A 20,272-nucleotide genomic window follows, 5' to 3' on the forward strand; every position below is an offset into this window, starting at 1 on the left:
TTGACTGAATGTATTACTTTGTGCTATTATTTAAAGACTTCTATGAGTACAAGTTACCTCCCACCAACTCGAAGCTTGTGTGTGGTGTGCGTGGGCAGAGGGGCACGGGGTCAGGCTCACGCTTCCTCTCCCCCTTCAGGGCTAGTGCAGGTCTAAGTGTGTGAGCATCTAACAATGCCTCTGACTTAATCAACATTGACTGGTATGTCAGGGCTGCTTCAAAACCGTTTTGATTTTGGTTCAATGTTCCTCACTACAAGCCCGTCCCTAACAGTTTACACGGTAGGTCATTTCCCCTTTCAGTCCACCATCTTCTGATTGCAGACAAGTCTAGAGTTGGAAGAGTAAAACGTCAGTGGTGTTTCACTGAGTGATTTACTCACGGAGTAGTTTCTGTAAGAGGCATCGTTGGTAGAGTTATGTGAAGTCAAGGTTCAAAAACAGGCAAAGGAGGTGAATTCACAGGATGGCAGAGACCCAGACTGGGGCTTTCTGTGACTGCCTGGTCCAGTTTTTCCCACTTCCTCACTCCCATTGCATCAGTGAGAAAAAAGAAACCTGAACGATTACTTGTTCAATATGTCAGAAATAAATCACCCATATTCTGGGAATGAACGACACGTTTTGCTGACCTGATTTAGGGGCATTAGAGCATCAGACACACAAGGTCCCAGACCTGCCTCTGCTCCTCACCCACCACTTCCAGTCTATCAATTTCTGCTCGTTTTATCCCCTGCTCCTCTACCACCCCAGCCTTCGACTGGGTCTCTGTCATATCCACAGACCAGGCCTCCAGCCTTGGCCCCATTTAAATCCATCTCAAAGGCAGATGGTTTCCTGATCAAATTCCTTCAAAGACTCCCCAAGGCCAGCAGTGGAAAACCCAGCTCCCAAACCCTTACCATCTCGTCTCCCATCGTATCTCAACGTAGCAAACTTCAGCACGCCTGAGAGTAACCTGGGAGGTTTGCGAAATGCAGACCTCTGGGCCTCGGCCAAAGAAGAGTTAATTCAGCAGCAGGGGGAGGACCAGGAATTTCTCAGCAGCCCTGGGGGATCTGCCCTCAGGGAGGATGGGGCACGCCTGGGGAGTGCTGCCCTCCAGTCACACTGCTTGCAGGAACTCACCCCACGCGCTTTCACTCCACTCCGGCCTCCCAGGATGTTCCTTTGGTCTGGAGCATCCTTACCACCGTCTGCTTCCTGCCTCATCTCCACGGCTCAGGCTCAGCCCCACTCCCTTAAGCCCCACGCGCGTTTGGTGTTCCTCTTCCACTATGCGTGCTCACAGGTTTCCCTCAGCATTTACCATACTATGTTGACAGTATCTGTTTACGTTTGTCTCCTGCACAAGGTTTGTGGCTGTTGAATGAATAATGTCTGTTAAAGGAAAACAGTGGCAAATGAAGTATATGACTAAATAGTTCTGCTTCCAGACAGATCTTCCTTTAGGAACCGAGAGAGGATGTGGGTTAAAGAAAAAAAAAAAAAAAAAAAAAACCCTACCCCAATTCTCACAATCCAGTGGAGGTTAAAGCCTTGGGCTCCGATGGTTATGCTGCCTGGGATTCTCCCTTGATAGGTCGTCTACTTGTTTTGTGACCTTTCTATACCTCAGTTTCCTACCTACTCACAGAGTTGCCATGGGGATTAGGTGAGATGACAGATGACAAGCTCACAGCACAGGTCCAGGCACCAGGTAACCACTCAAGACATGTCTGTCTGCACGTGGCTAAAAGGTAGCGCCCCAACTGCTATCCTCAGAGCAAAAGGGGAAGGGCGCTTGCACTGATGCATGATATACACGGGGGAACTGTTTAGAGTGTCTACACTGCTTCCATATCTGGAAACACTGCCAAAAAATTCACTAACTGCTAAACAGCTACCTTTGGTGTTTCTGTATCCAAAGGCTGCTAATGAGATTGCTGCCACCGTCAAAAATCATCTTATATACCCAATCCAAAAACGGTTAGAAGACCTAAATAAACATTTCTCCAAAGAAGATATACAGATTGCCAACAAACACATGAAAGAATGCTCAACATCATTAATCATTAGAGAAATGCAAATCAAAACTACAATGAGATATCATCTCACACCAGTCAGAATGGCCATCATCAAAAAATCTAGAAACAATAAATGCTGGAGATGGTGTGGAGAAAAAGGAACCCTCTTGCACTGTTGGTGGGAATGTAAATTGATACAGCCACTATGGAGAACAGTATGGACGTTCCTTAAAAAACTAAAAATAGAACTACCATACGACCCAGCAATCCCACTACTGGGCATATACCCTGAGAAAACCATAATTCAAAAAGAGTCATGTACCAAAATGTTCATTGCAGCTCTATTTACAATAGCCAGGACATGGAAGCAACCTAAGTGTCCATCAACAGATGAATGGATGAAGAAGATATGGCACATATATACAATGGAATATTACTCAGCCATAAAAAGGAACGAAACTGAGGTATTTGTAGTGAGGTGGATGGATCTAGAGTCTGTCATACAGAGTGAAGTAAGTCAGAAAGAGAAAAACAAATACTGTATGCTAACACATATATATGGAATCTAAGAAAAAAAAAAAAAAGGTCATGAAGAACCTAGGGGTAAGACAGGAATAAAGACAGACTTACTAGAGAATGGACTTGAGGATATGGGGAGGGGGAAGGGTAAGCTGTGACAAAGTGAGAGAGTGGCATGGACATATATACACTACCAAACGTAAAATAGATAGCTAGTGGGAAGCAGCTGCATAGCACAGGGAGATCAGCTAGGTGGTTTGTGACCACCTAGAGGGGTGGGATAGGGAGGGTGGAAGGGAGGGAGACGCAAAAGGTAAGAGATATGGGAACATATGTATATGTATAACTGATTCACTTTGTTATAAAGCAGAAACTAACACACCATTGTAAAGCAATTATACTCCAATAAAGATGTTAAAAAATAATAAAAATAAAAAAATAAAAATAAAAACCTACTTTTTTCATATAACATAATATTAATAACTTTCCATGTAATAAATAGTCATCTGCAATCTTATCAATAGATGACTATAATTTTATTGCATAGGCTAGATCATAACTTTTTAAGCTGATTTTCTACTAATAGAGCATTTGGGCTGCTTTGAAAATTTTGTATTACAATCTTTTAACACATTTTTCAATTATTCAGTTGAATTGCGCAAAGTAGAACGTATTAAAGGCTATGTACATTTTTAAGATGTTATGACCAGGCCTTGTTATAAATAAATGAATTATAAAATGAAAAAAAAATCATCTTATAGACTCTATGCAGAAATCTTAATTTAAATTAAAAAATGTGATTTAAATGAAAATAATTTAAGTATTTTAACAGTTTAATATTTTTTAAAGAAAGCACAGTTATCTGCCCTTCCGCATTATAAAATTCTTCTGTACTTTACGTTCTTCCCTTACTTTACATTCCTATTGTTAGGGGTGACATCACATATTTGAAGAGACATTTTATTAAGTTTCCTTAATTTAGTCCGGGCCTGCTGTGCATCTTGAGAGTGGTCACAAGAGACTAACAGGGGTTAGGCAAAGGAAAGGGGCCTGGCAGGGAGGGCATTCCAGGCAGAGGGAGCTGCTTGTGCAAAGAGCACGGGAAACGGTCTGCAACGAACCACCCAGGCTGGGTTACGTGCTTCCAGGTGTGCCCTCCAGCCTGCAGCCCCGCCTGGCTCCCAGCTCCTGTCCTGCTGCACAGGAACCCGCCAGCGTCTCTGGTCTTAACAACACGTTTTGTTTCTTATTCATCTCTGTATTCCTAGGGCCTAGTGCCATGTTTGGACAGAGCTGGCACTAAATAAATGTTTGCCAAATGATGTTTCTTTAGCCTCATAATTTCTGATAGTGATATTTTGTTCCCGTGCATTGCCAAGAAAGAAACAGGCCAACAGATCTTGCTCGCTGGGTATGTCCCTTGAGCACAAATCTTAGAAAGCGTAATTTCACAAATTCAAGAATGGACATTCTGATACCTGAATTGCACTGTCATAAGGCAACAGATTCCCAAGCACTTAATGTGAGGACTGCTTTATTGGTACTTCTTAAAAAACAGCTGTGTCTAGTATCACATACATGGAATTCCTCTTTCGTGGCAGGGCTCCTAGATGTCATTGTTCCTCAGGGTTACCGTCTGAGCTCTTTACATACAGTACAAATCTTTCTGAGTTCCAGGCCCACGGCCCCTTTTGTCTTTTGGGCATCTCAAAATTTAAGAAGTCAAAAATCCAAACTCATCTTCTTCTTTAAACCTGTACCTTCCTCCCTGGTTCCTTGTTTCAATAAACAGGACCAGCATCCTTCTAGCTGTCCAGGCCAGAAACCCGAGTCACTGACTCTTCTGGGTTCACCACACCATCAACCAAGTCCTACTGGGTCTGCCTGGGAGGCTCTTGCCCATACATTCACTTCTTCCCACCTCCACTGCCACTGCTTAGCTCACCCCATGGGCTCTTACCTAGATTCCTGGTCAGCCGATTACTACTTAACCTGTCTCCAGTTTTATTGCCTGCCCCTTCCACTTCCCAATCTCTGTACCACCTGCAAACAGAGTGGTCTTTCTAATACTTGATCATGTAATTCTTCTGCCTGAAACTATCAATAGGTCTCCTCTGTCTTCGGGATAACGTCCGAATTCCTTATAGGTCAGTGAGCCCCTGCGTACTTCTCCACCTCATCTCTCAACAACCGCCACCTAGCACCCTCTTTTCCAGCCATACCAAACATTTTACAGCCTCCCAAATACACGAGTGCCACTGTCCTCTGCACCATCCTCCACCTTTTTCTGGAAAACATCTACCCATCCTTTGGTTCCCAGCTTGATACCACCTGCAGAATCTCGCCTCCAGCCCCAGCCTATGATTAAGCTCCTCCTGTGTGCTACCTAAACTCACAGCAAGGTGCCTATCATCCAATAGGTAACTGCTTTTTCAATCTGTACCAACCAGATGCTATGACAGAAAGGAATAGGTCCTAATCATAATTTTACATTTACATAGTACGTAATCGGTGAGTGGCTGGAATTAATATTTCACTGAGATAAGAAAGCAAACCTTATAAAATGGGCTGTCTTTTCTGGGAATCCAGGCCAGGCTGTTAACTAACTTGTTAACAGATGACAGATACGGGCTAAAGGTACCACGCTGTCAGGGCATTTGCATCTTTGCAAGGTAGCCTGTCAGTCCATAGCTCAACTGATTCTGAAATCACTGGGATGAGTCGGAGGGGGTGTGAACAAGTGACTAGGGCTGGTGGAGGGTGGGTGGAGCACCATCATCTGACACCCCACCACCCTCGCTCTTGAACCCTAAACTTTAGCTTCTATGGGATATTTCCTCAACAAGTTTTGACTAAGAGGCTCCCCTTATGAATCTCAGACCTTTCCCCTAATAGATGGAAATATACGTATGAAATCTTGAAATCCTAATTCCAAAAAGCTCCCTCACCAATGTAAAAAAAAAAAAAAAAAAAAAAAGAAATGAAACTGAGAGGGACACTTAGACCAAGCAACTGAGCTCAAAATTTGATTGACTTGATACTGTAAAATTTAGCAAAAAATTTTACCTCATTTAAAAGTTTTTAGATGCTAACAAAAAATATAACAAAATGATTTGTTAAATCTCTGGCATAACGGATCATTTTTAAAATACTAGAAAGTAAATTAAAAATTAATTGTATTGTACTTGGCTTGAATAAGTTTCTTTTGGCGCACAGGGAAATCCTAAGATTTGACTTCAAAGAGCTGTACTATTTTTGAGGCAATCTGGATTCCTTACACATTAATTAAATTTCTGATAAAGCAGCTTATTCTGAATTGAGCATATTATACAAATAAATGTGAAACACCAACTGAAACAGAAGGGCAAAATTATTAAAAGCTGATTTGGTTGTATTCCCAAGAGGCCACTGGACTGAAGCTGAGTGACTTACATAAATACCTTTGGCATTTGTTGGATCCTGTTCCTAAACACGATGTTCATATTTCATCTATAATAAGAAAAGCATCTCAAAGATTTGCAAGGCACTCGTCTTGCAAGCGTCCAGTTTGGTGTCTTGAGTAAAGTGAGATTGGTAGAGTCAGCTTAATCCATGACGGAAAGTTGCGAGCTGGGTGCTTGGGCCGTCTGGCAGCTGCCGCTCCCAGGTGCCGCCCCGCTAGCTTAGCACGCGCACAGAACCCTGCCACTGGCCCCAAAACAGCTTCTCCGGGGTGAAGCCCAAGTTCCTATGGAGCACACGGGATGGAACTTGAACCCAATCACACCTTCGTCTTTCCGGAAGACAGTTCAGCAGGGTGGTTTCCATTACAACGAAGCTGTACTAAAAAGTAACTGCTGCCTTAAGGCTCCACATTGACTGAATCAGGAAAGTGTCCTATTTCACGGCTAAATGAGATGGAATCTGCCGAAATTTGTACTGTCTGGGGCAAGCTCAGATTTCTGCAGTTAAAACCAGGCCAACGTGTGTCCCCCAAGCCTAGGTTATCATCACCCTGGACTGTTTTTTCCCTCCAGCCTTCACAGCCGGTTTCCACCCAGCAGGTCTCTGCAGAATTGACTATTACCTCACGTGCCACTCACACCACTTACGGCACCTTCTCCTCGCCCTCCCAGTTCAAAGTGGAGAGCCACGCCTACACGATTCAGGGTTTAAAAAGGAATGCTTCTAACGGCCCTAGAGCCTGGATACCTGTGTGGTCCTCCCATCATGGTGGCCCAAGACTGAGTTTCATTAAATCTGTATTGCTTGGACCTACCTGTTAATCATTAAAACTCAGGGTTTCTGAATGGGCCTGGGCCTGGGCCTGGCCCCGGGAGGGCTGGAGGAAGAATTTTTTTTAAAGAAAGATATTTAGAAATGAGATGGCCTAAGAGTGTTTTATAAGGTGCTCATGATACAATGTGTTCCCATGTCATGGGTTAATGACCTGTTAAGCCACCATGTCACATAACATCAGAGCTGAAGGAGAAGAGCAGGGCAAGGGCTTTCTCTGTGCTTCCCAGTTCGGCCTCTGGACTAGCATTATATAGCCAATCTCTGCCCCCTGCTTAGGGGCAGGACAGGGCTGACGCCTAGGTTATCTTTGTGGTTTCAGCTGCTCTCTCCACACACCCACAGAATTCTCAGTGACTGCTTGGCCCCTTAAGAAGTCCTGGGCCCCATGAGAGGAAGAAGCATGTCTTTCTTTCAACAGCCTGGAGACGAACGTGAGGAAATTAGAGTGGGTGCCTCACTTGCTCCCATGGGAAATGGGCAACCTTTGGTTAAAAACGACAAACATGTATTTAAAACTCTGATGTGCAATACAGAAACCACAACATACGTAAAGGATAATGGTGACTGACGCTAATATATCCAAACAATATGACAATATATTGACAATATATTGAGTCCACACCGACTGAGGCTGGGAAAGGGGTGAGTCTGGACACACACGTCTGCACACAGGCGGACTTAACTCCGTTCCTTTTGCTTAGCCCTATTCCTGCTCCCCAAGCCTTCCTTCCCTTCCTGCTTCCATATTTACCTCCATCTCAGGCTGGCTTCTTGGTCTTCTATCAACCTTCACTTTTGGGAATGGTACTTGTAGGATCAACACATTTTCTAAAACATTAACTAGACGTAGGGATTTACAGGTTCAAGTCCCATGACACCCACTCTTTCACTCAACCCTTAAAACAACCCTCCTGTGAAGAAAAAGGCAAATATCAGTCCCTACACACAGAAGCTTTTCCGCACCTCAAGGCCTGAGTGTTTTAACCAAGCCTCTGGAATCTGCTCATAGGCTGGTGAGAGCAGGTGGAAAAGGCGACAGGCAGCAAAGGCAGATATGGAAGAACACAGGAGACACAACTGAAAAAAAATAACTAATGCTCTTCTCAGCCATAAATTCCCACATTTCAGGTGATGTGCCCCTCAAATTTCTTTACTTATTTAACAGTCTCTTCATTAAAATGACTCATGAGGCATTACAAGGAATCTACCTTCCTATGAAAAATCACTTATGCTAATCATAGTTGAAAATTAACCAGAGCCCCAGTAGAAGAAACAACAAAATTCATGGAAAAGGTAACCTAAAATTGTTTTTAAAGATGTGATATAGCCACTAATATTACAGAAAAGAAAGATAAAATATAAACTATAATATCGATTTTCAAAAGAGAAAGAGAAACCTTTTGTCCAACAGAATTTAAGAACCTCAAATGCCTTGCCCTTTACAATAACTTGGCAGATGGACCTTCTTCCCAAAATTGGTGGTAATAAGTTTAATTTGGATCCATAATGTGCACTGGCTCATGGTTGACTTTGCGCTTTAATAGGTGTGAATGCAGTCAAGTAATCTTGTGAGGGACTGTTCCACTGAATGTTATTATTTGAGCTAAAGAAAAATGACCAAAAAAAATGGCTGGACAAGAAAACCTTTCAAAAGGAAACAGACAGGGCTTCCCTGGTGGCGCAGTGGTTAAGAATCTGCCTGCCAATGCAGGGGACACGGGTTCGAGCCCTGGTCCAGGAAGATCCCACATGCCGCGGAGCAACTAAGCCCGTGCGCCACAGCTACTGAGCCTGCGGTCTAGAGCCCGCGAGCCACAACTACTGAGCCCACGAGCCACAACTACTGAGCCCGCATGCCACAACTACTGAGCCCGTGCACCTAGAGCCCATGCTCCGCAACAGGAGAAGCCACCGCAATGAGAAGCCCGCGCACTGCAACGAGGAGCAACCCCTGCACACCGCAACAAGAGAAAGCCCACACGCAGCAACCAAGACCCAATGCAGCCAAAAATAAAAATAAATAAATTAAAAAAAAAAAAGGAAATAGACAGCTGAATATTCAGCAAACTTAGATTTTTTTAAAAGACAATAAGCTCTTATGTTCTGCCTTATCACAAATTTTGGTGGTGTCAACTAAGTAGGACAGGCCAATGTTATTGTGGTTAGTAAAAGTTGACTTCCTGGAAATTTCTTATAGGACACTCACAGGTATCACTGGACCAGCTCATGAAGAATGGAATTAGCAGTTTGGCTTAACCAGAAGCTGTTGTTCCCTGGCTATGCTTTAGTTTTGACACTTTAATGATGTTGACCTAATTAGGGAAAAGGGCATCTCTACCACATACTTTTGCATTTTCTGCACGTCCTTGACTCTTGCCAGATTACAGGGTGATGAACTGTGAGAGCTAGGTTTCCTGCCGGAGAACTGCGGTTTAAAAATGTCTGGCAAAATGGAATTAGAAACACTGGCAGTGTACGTACCCAAAGTAGTGAGGATGTGATTCACTCATTCATCAAATATTTACTAGAGCTCTTATGAAAGTGCCCTGATCTAAACTAGCTGCTGGTAATACAAAGGTGAGCCCAGCTGCCTTCAGGGCCTGGCTCTCCAATCTAAGCTGGAGAAAGAGATATTACACAAACCTACTGAAATACAATGACGATTTAGACTAACGGGGGGATTTGGACTGAGGGGGTGGGGTCAGAGGGGTAGGGGTAGGGAAACCCTCTGTGAAGAAGAGGCTCTATGTCTAAACCAGAGTGGGGAGCAGCCCGAGGGGCTGGCCTGGGGAGCCGGGCCTGGGTACCAGCCAGAGGGAGGGATGAGCAAAGACTTCCCTGAAGGAAAGCTGTAGCGGCTGAGTCATTCTGGGCATGGAGGAAAGGGGGAGAGTGGCATGAAATTGTAATGTACCTTTTTAAAAGAGAAGGATGGGAAACATATTTTTCCTGCAGGATTAAAAAAAAAACCTCTCAGTTTAATATGTAAGTCCAAAATTGGCAAACAGGGAATCCAATCTCTGGTTCTGCAAACGGACAGAGCAAGCTCACCAGATCCCTTGATGCTGAGGTCCTCCACGTGCTATCTGGCTGCTTCCATCCCCCTGTACAGCTACACCTGTGACAAGCACAGCAGGGCTGGGCAGGGGACATGACAGCACATTCCCTGTCTAGTGCTGCCGTTACCACCTGAAGTGGCACTAACGGTTGGGGAGAGGTTGGGAGCAGACAGCTCCACCCCACTGGCCAGCCCGACCCACCACTGACACTTCGCAGTGGTCCTGGGGGATTCCCAGCCCATCACCCGACTAGCTGCAGTGAGGCTGGCCACAGAGCTAGTGAGTAAGGGTCACTATCCCATTCCGCTCTATCCTCCCTTCTTAGTTTTCTTTCTTCTAATCTGATAACAACGAAGCTAGTATAAAACAAATACCTGTGGTTCTCAGATGCTTTAGGCCAGAGCTCTCCCATCCTTTTCACCTCTTCCACCCTTTAGCATAACTACTCCTTCTAAGGCCCAGGTTCTACAAAGCTCTTCCTCTGTCTACACCCCTCCCTAAATTATCTATTCGTTTCCATGGAAGTGTGGTTCTCCAAGGGTCACTTAAATGCCTCAACCAAATGCCTCACCTTAAAATCCCTCCTTAAAATATTTTTCTCAAGAGTCATTTGAACATCTCTCTTAAGGAATTACTGGAGACAAGTTAGTGTAGTAAAAAATGACCAAATGAGAAAAATGACCGAAATGACAGGGACAATGGGGTGACCTTGGGCAGAGCCTCAGTCTCTGCCTCTGAAAGTGAGGCGCTTGAAATGTTCAGAGTTGCTCCCCTTTCTCTTGCACATTCCTTAAAAAACAAGGTGGAGACAGTTTCTCAATTCCATGTGATGATTTTCACCCTCAGGGCCAAGACAAGAGGAGAACAAAACATTTTAAAAAAAATCTTATAAACATAAAATCATATAAACTTTTGGAATTAGAACAGACACCTAAAGAAAGGTTATAGGAGCTGGCAAATTATTAGCATCCCTTTAAAGTTTTAACTCTTTTTTTTCTTTAATTTTTATAAAGTTTTAACTCTTTAAGTGCTAGCCTGCTAGGAAACTTTCAGTGACTACTGATTCTATTGCATTATTTCTACCATCTACTACCTCTTCTCTGTCATCCTCGTATTCCCTGATCTATAAGAATTAAACAGGGGTCCATAATAAGCCTTCAGAAATAAGCCTCCTGTGTTTACTGGGAAGATACACCACTCCATCTTCAATGAAGTAAAGGAAAGATCCACAGATCTACCATGTTTTCCTGAATCTTTGGGCCGAAGATGGTTGGTTCCATGTCTCCTGATTTCCCTGAGGAGCCATTTGCAGAGAAGGTAATTATTTTCCCTCAAAGCTAGGCTTTGTTTCCAGATAAAATAAGGTGATGGTACAAAAGCGGATCCATTTCCCTGGTATTTCAGAAACAAACAAAAATCTCTGTAGCATAAAAAATAACAGTGATACAATAATAATTAACACTATCAGGGAGGCAATCTGAAGTGGTCAATAACAATTAACAGATCATCTCCCTTTGTTGCTAATGTTGAACTAGTGATTTCAACAGTGGCCACTGCTAGGAGCCTTACTTTCTAGTTCTTATTCTGCCATCACTGGGGCAGGGGAAGGGGAAGAGTGTCTTTACGTTCTTAAACTTTTGATATTTTTAAAAGCAAAAACCATTAATAACAACTGCTAGAAGGGCCAGGAAGGACTGAGCAAGTTGCAAAACTCTGTATCTGAAGTAGTCATTAAAGCAAGGAATCTGGAAAGAGACTAAACCAGTGAAAGTGAAATATAAAAGGTTAATCGAGCATTAAAAATTTTTTTTGCCTGTCGTGTCATCAAAACAGTATTTTTTTCCTTGTGGTAAGAACACTTAACATGAGATCTACCCTGTTAAAACGTTAAGCGCACACTACAGTATTGTTAACTACAGGCACAATGTTGTAGAGAGCTCTAGAACGATTCATCTTGCTTAACTGCAGCTTTATACCTTGGAACAGCAACTTCCAATTTCTCCCTCCCTTCAGCCCCTGGCAACCACCATTTTACTGTTTCTATGCATTTGACCATTACAGATCTCGCCTATAAGTGGAATCATGCAATATAGTTGTCCTGTGACTGGCTTATGTCACTAAGCATAATGAACTGAGCAGTTTTTAAACAGCTAAGCGAAATCTTTATGAAGGAGTTAACTAGCTAGAAGTACAAGCTCTTAAGTTAAATGTCTGTTAATTATAAACTATTATAACACACTACTCCCAAACTACATAATACCACCCCAAAAGACTTTTGACAGAGAGACTGTGGTTAGAACTTGGATAAGAGTTTTACGATACCGGTAAAATCAGAGATCTTTGCATCACAGCTTTTCATTACGTAGGTTCCTCCAATTTAATCATAAAAGTCAATAATTAAAGCAAGCATAAGAAAGTTATTTGCTAGAATGTCCCGCATAGGTTTATCTTCCACCTGCCAAGACTGAATTACCTCTAGTATTATCACTAGGTGAAAACAAAAGGGAAGAATCCAAGAGCGCATTTCAAATTAGAGACTAGGGCCTAACGAAAAGTATATCAATTAGCTCTAAAAGTTATCAGAGGGCCACGGAAGCTGGCAAGGTTAGATGTGCCAAGTATCCTATCTACAAGCAGAGTAAAAAGCAAGTAGATGCAATGCTTGGTGATCAGAGAAAACCATGATCTAAAATAAAAGATGGTCAGCAGATAAGAGAGGAGAGACCGTTCTTGAAAGTTTGCACCAATTATCAAGCAATATTGACTTTAAAATTGGGTTAGTTTGGGATAAAGATGGAAATCTTGAACACTTTAATATCATATATATCTAAAAATAATACAAAAACCAAGACCGCCTCCATTTTCCAATTAGTGTTTCAGACACTCAGAAGTAAACAGCAGCCATAAAATAGGGGCATTAAAAAAAAAAAAAGAATTTCAGAAGTCTAGAAGTATTAAGTTGAACAATATGAAATCGCCATTTTTTTGTACATCGAAAAGTTTGAACATCAGAATTTTCACATGGTTCCACCAAAGAAAAGGGAGGGCTCATGAATTTAATGGTAAGAATAAAAACCTGAAGACATGCTAAGAGTTCGTGGTTTCACAAGGTTTACTTCAATGCGAGAAGAGTACTGAAGCAGGAAAAGGATTTTTAATATTCTATGATAAACGTTATGTCTCAAATCACACAAAACTAGGGCCAGTCAGTACCTGCTCAAATGAGCCTAAGAATACAATTTTCCATGTATAACCGTCCCACTTTCCTTTTTGACTAACATATGACATCCAACCCTAGTAAAATTCTATTCCCAGTTGGTTTCTCCATGCCCTGGTTGGATGCCTGAACCTGGCTCTCATGGGTAGAACTTCAGGGGCACGCCCACATACACCTCACTTCTCCATCTACTATTCACCACTTGGTCTTACTCACTCCAGCCCTCCTCTGCCGCTCTTTCTTTCAACCTTGGCACACTGACAATCCCCTCTGTCTTTGTCAGGCTCTCCCCACCCCCTTCCTTCCAATATACCAGTGATCTAGTCTTTCTTGCATAGAATGGGGGGATTCTGCTGAGCCTCAGTCACTCTGCCTTTCCCATGTAGGTAAGCTTTGCTGTTTAAAGAATGTCTGCTGGATGTTGTCACGTAACTTGACATTTCTGCCTTATCTGAATCCTGGTGAGTTTCTCAAAACCAATCTCACCTATAAGGCATCCATAAACAGAATTTGAGTGTTATAAATTCGGATAATTTTCTAAGGGGGAGTTGTACACACCTCCAACTTTCATATTAGAATAGAGGGAAGGTAGGTTTCCATGTGGATGGTATTTTCTTTCCGGCACACGAAAGCACTGTGCTCCCTCTGGAAGTATTTCAGGGGTACTTTTTTAAAAAAAGGAACTTTCTGGACTCTGGGAAATGTACACAGGCTCTGAGTCAACTCCATCACGTTCAGTATTAGGGAAGTAATTTATATGAGGAAGGGAACCGCAATGTGCCTTCGACATTGTTTGAGGGCGGAAAGTTTCAGAAGAGTGCAGGTACATTTCTGACTCATTCTATTGGGCTTAATCATTTTCCACCTGTGATTCCGGCAGTTGTAGAACCTATGTGGTGATGTCACCAAAGGACTGACAAACATATTACTTGATATTCCACTGTTGCGAAGGGCCCGGGCAGAACCACCCATCCTGTGCGTACGTACCTTGAATTTGCTATTTCCACTTTGGTTCTCGCCATGGCGGCTGCCCTTTGCGCGCCTTCGATCGCTCTGTCCACCTTCTCCCTAGTTTTTGTATTTCTTATTGGTATAAGCTGCTTCCTTATTCCACGGACCAGAATATTATTTTTGTATTTTCCCTCTTCCTTGGAGCCGTCGGGAAACACGGTGCAGCCGTACCCGTGCCTCTTGTTATTTGCCCACTCGCCTTCATACTTCATGCCGTTGGAGCGCTCGCTGATGCCGAAGCCGGTGCGCTTGTCGTTCTTCCACTCGCCCATGTAGGTTTCCGTGGTGGTGGCGTCCACGTGGTCTTCCACCGGGCAGAAATCACAATCTACGTCGCCGAAGCTGATGGTGGAGTTGGCGTCGCTGGAGCTGATTCGGCTCATGGCCGCGTCGCTGCGGACCGAGCTGCGCTTGCTGGAGATGGAGGACTTGGATTCGGACTTGCGCAGTTTCATGCTTCCCAAGAGGGAGCCCCGGCGGAAGAGGCCGCCCTTCTTCTTGCCCGCGAGCTCGGCGTCGGCATGGAAGTTGAGTACGAAGCCCCCGCGGCTGCCGGCCGGGCTGTCGGCGGCGGCCGCGGCGTCGTGGAGCACGCTGCCGTTGCTCTGCTCGCTGCGCAGCGAGGCCAGCGACGTGCGCAGCGGCGAGCGGATCACCGTGGCCATGCCGTAGGGCACGCTCTGGCGCACGCCGTAGCCGTGCCGCATGCCGCCGGCCCACTGGCCCTGGTAGGTACCTTCGAGAGACCGCAAGAGAGCACAGCGTGAGTCTGGGGCCGAGGGGGCGCTGGCGCCTGCGAGCGCGGGGCGCGCACGGCGAGAGCCCTGCGCGCAGGCCCGGCGGCCCAAGGTCCAATCCCGCACATTGCCAAGTCAACTCTTAGGGATGCTTTTAAAATTCCATTTGTGAATCCCGTCCCTGAGGTGTTGTGCCTAGACCTTTTCTGTAATTGTATATAGGCTTTTTGTATACAGCTGTGGTGGGTAAAAAGCGTGCACTGTTTACCTCTGGGAAAACTGAGATAAGGCCAGAGGAAAACTTCCACACTTAACATTATGGAATTCATCTCAGAGCAAAGGTGTGTTTGACAGTGTCCACTAAAACTTTGTTGACACCAGATCACTTTGTCAATGAATATCATGCCTTCTCAGGAACAGGATAATCTCTAATCGAAAGCATTTGTTTTCAGTAAGTTTTTCTATTACATAAATTAGCAAAGGCGTTTAAAAATTAATCTGGAGCAGCTTTTTAAATAACCTTAGGAGGAACTGAATGTTAAGATTAGGGAACTTAGAATTTTCTCTTCTACATCAAGTTCATTTCCTTTTAATTAAAGGAAAATTTTAAATTAAAATATCCCCCAAAAGAAGCTATGTAGAAATTGTAAGATGTAATTACTTCTTTATTATTCCTAACTCACAATATCACAGAAGATCAATCATGATAACAGTCTGTCTTGACTTCTTTCAGTTTCTGATTATACAGAGCTACCTTGCCATTTTATATTGCCGTGAAAAGATTTCTATTGCATGGCATACATTTATTTTTAAAATACCGAGAAGTGCTGCTCATAGTTTTATATCACTGTGTTAACAAGGGCTGATTATTGCACTTAAAAGTTAAAGCCATAATGGCTCCAAAGTCAAAAGTTTTGACGAATTTCAAGACTACCATCTCTTTCTGTTCATTCTGATATATTTTTGGTATATAAATAGACAGTAGCAGGGCGACAATGAATTATGAAGTGGGTCTGGTACTGTGAATGTCATATTCTGGGTAGGTCTTAACATCTTAACCTGACACCTAAGAACTTCTGAGGAGGTGGGCATAAACCCCAAAGGATAAGATAGTCAAATAGAACATTTCAGATCAAGAAGCTTTCTACTGAATATTAGCCATCTCCAAACAAGAAAGGAAACTGAATTATTTCCTTAATAATTATTTCTTTAACAGGGAAGGAAATTGAATTATTAGGAAATTGCAACTGACTTGCCCTTTTCCTGATAGATAAAATTTTAAGTTCTAAGATAAAAGTTATACAACCTGACTTACACGCACTAAAACTACCTTATTTTTAAATACTTTGTTTAAATAAACAAGTAATGCTACAATTGTATCCTTCTAACTTTTCTACATAATGACAAGTTAATTTTGCTAGAACAACTTCCAACATACTGTTTGATATCAAGAAGTATTTACTTTTAAAATGCAGCCATACAGTCTTAGGAATTCCTAACACTGAGGGGAAATTAACAGCTAGTTTCCTTAAAATGCTATCTCCAAAAAGTATTTAGAATTTCCAACGACGTATTGCTTGAAAAATCTAAGTGGTTTAAGGCAACAGCAATAATTAGAAAGTTTAGGTTGTTGCTTAACTGTCGAGTTGAGAAGGAGAACAATGACATTGGCTATATTCCCATCCTATTCTGTTGAGGAACAGTATATGGAAGAATTCCTCCACAGAATTGCTAGAAACCAATTTACAGTCAAAGTGTTAGTGGCTCATCTGAAATTTAAAACAGGTTTAGTCAATGAACCTAGAAAATAAAAGGGCCTCTAGTTCTTTATGAAGCAGGTGGTTTCCACCTGCTCCCTGCTGCTCAAATAAAGTTCTAATTAGGTCCTCGCAATCCCTTAAATATAGATGCACAGTTCACAAGTTTAAAAATTATTTTCATGGGTTTGAAGTTATGTTCTATGATTCTGTACCTGGGAGCTGATTTTCTAGATGCAGCCATTTTCACTAAATAAGCTTGTAGTGGAAGGCATCCAGTTCAGAAAGAATTCCAGTCAAATTTAGACTTTATTATGCCAAACTTAAATCTACATGCTATGAATGGGTACGTGCATGTGCAAGTATGCATATAATTAACAAAACAATGTGTCTTCCTAGATATTTTCAATAGTTTCATGACAGGTGAAAAAAGGAACCACAGCAGGATCAGAATTTGCACCAAATATTCTGGGCACCTAGACTTGGATTTCATGAGTATGGTACTAAATTATTCTTAATATTCAGGGGGTTTCTATTTCAGTAAAACTTCACACACAAATCACTAATAAAATAAACCGAGTGATACTTGTCAATGGAATTATGACTTCCTTCCTCTAGTTTAATGTCACCACAAAATACATGGAATCAGATTTTCCCTAGGTCTGAAAGGGTAGCTAGGGATGGACTTGTGGTGCAGAGGCAAAAAGTAAAAATAGGGGAAGTGATATGTCCTGTTTTGGCCAAAATCTTTGTATGAAATAAATTGTAGCAATGCACTTCCATTTAGACCCCCATTTTATGATTCAGGACTTTCTAATTAACTGATTGGCATATGAAAGAAAGAAACAGAGTAGGAATTCAATAGTGATTTTTAAGAGTTTTTTCTCCCCTTTCTAATTGGTAGCATATTAGATTTTGTTTTTGGTAGAAAAAGAAAACCACAGTCCTACAGTGATGCCAAATTTTGAGGTTTTTACAAAATTCTTTTAAAAGTTAGTCTTAAAACAAGATGCTGATTATCCACAGTCATCCTAGACACTTATTTGAGCTTCTAGAACACATACATAGAGGACCTTTACTGTGCTACATATATATTTTGATTGCTAGGTATAGTGAATACTCTAAACCAAGAGATTTTGTTTAATGAGTAGTAACTTTAAAAGAAGACATTTATTTTTAGCCTTCCAAATACTGAAGTAAAAGAACTATCCATGGCCTTCTTGAAAGGTTATAAAATGATGCACACATGTGAAAGCTAAGTTTTGTATTCCAACTTTCGAGCATGGAATTTACTTATATTGTAGACCTGGGGCCTCCAATAAAATCCAATCACAAGCTAACATGTTTGTAAGGCTGTCAACCAAGGCACTCTATGCCCATTCAGAACATTTAAGGGCCCTAATTAACTACTGTGGAACTTGAAACTCATGCAGCCCATATACAAGTATTAGAGAAAGTCCCCCCCTCCTCTTTTTAATCCATGAGAACCATATCCTTCATTTATACTGTAGGATGAAAAGATGTCCTTTTTAGCAAATCCTACCATTCTGCCGTTTTGCATTTGAAACACGGCCCAACTGTTCTGAGTAAGTGAAGTGTACAAATTGTATAAGCTTTTATATAAGCAGTGGCCTGACTGGGGTTGCCGTGGGCTGGAGAAACTTTTAACTGGATCCCTTTAATATCCTCCAACTCTGAGCTGCAGAATTCTGAAATGTGACCTTGCTTCCTAAAACCCTCTTCAATTAACTGATTATGTTTATTATAAGAAAATGTATTTTGCCAAAGCATAAGACATTCATGCTTCTCAGTTTAGTACAAAAGGGAATTCATCAGATTTTGATACCTGTTTCAATAATATATGTTTCCTGGTTAGAAAAAAAAAGGGGGGGGGACTCTGCCCTCATATATACAAAATTTCTTTTGCAAATATTGTCTAAATATTAAAACAAGGTGAATTTTGCTCACAGCCAGCAAACCATTTCGGTCACACACCTTAGTGCAAATCGGCGATTCCGTACTGCCATTCTCAAGAGTAAAGTAGCTGTTAACTTGGCAACTATACCTTCCAATTGTATTTTTTAAAACGTAGACTCCATTGTTCATTTCTAAAGTGTTTTCCTCATAATTTGTCCAGGTATCTGCAGCTCAACAATGAGTACCTTCTTTTGATGGAAAACCAATACTTCACGAAACCGAATAAAAAACAGAAAGAAACCCCCACATCCTCCGAATCGCACCTGCATCAGGTGGCCTCTCCACTCCCATAACTGGGATGTTTCCAAAAGCACCTCAGATAAGGAACAATTCCCCAACATCCTAGTTAATGGGGTTCTGGCTTCTATCTTTAGGCTACTAGAGGACCAGAAGCGAAATACGACTCCACGTGAAACCAATCCCAGGAGCGGTCCGCAGCGACCGCCAGCCTCACAAGCCCAGGACGTTCGCTCTCACTCCACGGGAGTGGCGATTTCAAACCCGCCCGGGAGAGGGAGGGATCAGGAACGTAATGTGACGGGCTCAAGTGACAGCGTCCCCCTCTCCAGCCCAACCCTCCCGGGCGCGCTCCCTCCCGGTGGCAGCGCGGCGCCGGCCAGGTATAGTCACGCCTTGCTCCCCCGGGTGTGCACACACCGCCCGCTCCAAGAACCGGGTCAGATGCAACCCTTGCGCACCAGTCGCGTCCCACTGCACCCTCCCGGGAAGGGCGGGCGCGGGAAGAGGGTGGGAGGCTTCCCCAGGTGTTTTGGCGGGTTTCCGGACACGTGCGCCTCGCGTCCTCCCCGCTTCCCCGCAGTCTGGGCAAAGCCCACCGCACTAGCTCGCGGAGCAGCCGAGCCGCCAGCGACGCCGCTCACCTCCGTCCCCGTAGGTCTCCACGCCGTACCCGTCCTGCAGCCCGTTACTCCAGGTACCCTCGTAGCGAGCGGGGGTGCACAGGCTCTGCCGAACCCCGTAGCGCCCCTTGAAGCCATGTGACCACTCCCCCCGGTACATCCACTTGCCCTTCGTCTCCACCCCCAGCCCGTGCCGCTTGCCCTGCGCCCAGTAGCCCTGGTAGGTGTTGCCGCTGGGCCAGGTGTAGCCTCCGACCACCTCGAAGCCGTGCGACCAGGAGCCCGAGTACTCGCCCTGGCCCTTGGGCCCCGTGCAGATGCCATGCCCGTGCGCCTTGCCCTCCTCCCAGCCGCCGCAGTAGGTGCCGCCATCGTCGAAGTCGAACCTTCCGCCCGTCATTCGGGGGGCAGCCCCGGCGCGCTCCCCGCGGGGGCACGGACGCGGGCAGAGCTGGGCACGGCAGGGTGTAGCTCGGGGGTGGAGGCCCGGCGGGCGAGCTCACGACAGCGCCCCGGGCAGCTCGCGCCGCCGCTCGGCTCCAGTCCGACGCCGCCTCCGTCCTCCCCTCTTCTCTCGCCGCTGCTGCTGCCGCCGCCGCCACCGCCACCGCCGCCTTCCTCCTTCTCCTCCTCCTCCTTCGCCGCCGCCGCCGCCCTGGCCAGCGCCGCGCGCGAGAGGACAGCCCGGGCTCCGGAGCGGACCTTCAGCTGCTCCCGCCCGCCCACGTGAGCCGGGCGCCGCCCCGCGCCCGCCCCTCGTCCCCTCCCCAGGCGCCGAGGCCCGGCCCCGCGGCGCTCCCGCACCGCCCGCCCCCCCCGCCCCGGGCCCTGCCCCCAGCCCCGGGAGCCGC

General features: G+C 44.3%; 1 protein-coding gene across 6 annotated transcripts in view; it reads right to left on the reverse strand.

Annotated features, from left to right (window-relative positions):
* Positions 1–19,969, reverse strand: part of JPH1 (junctophilin 1) — a 79,869-nt gene extending 59,900 nt beyond the window's left edge. For 5 of the 6 annotated variants that reach the window (XM_082432584.1, XM_082432581.1, XM_082432583.1 and 2 more), the window contains exons 1-2: positions 19,443–19,969; positions 14,067–14,826 (exon numbers count right to left, since the gene is read on the reverse strand). In XM_082432584.1, the coding sequence (XP_082288710.1) occupies positions 14,067–14,826; positions 19,443–19,821 (1,139 nt within the window). In that variant the 5' untranslated portion in view covers positions 19,822–19,969. Of the gene's footprint in view, positions 1–6,839; positions 11,255–14,066; positions 14,827–19,442 lie in introns of those variants that run through there. The other variant, XM_082432585.1, reaches the window with a different exon arrangement.
* Positions 19,970–20,272: the final 303 nt, after the last annotated feature.

The sequence above is a fragment of the Balaenoptera physalus genome (assembly GCF_965194825.1).
Source record: "Balaenoptera physalus genome assembly, chromosome: 17".
Classification (NCBI taxonomy): domain Eukaryota; kingdom Metazoa; phylum Chordata; class Mammalia; order Artiodactyla; family Balaenopteridae; genus Balaenoptera; species Balaenoptera physalus.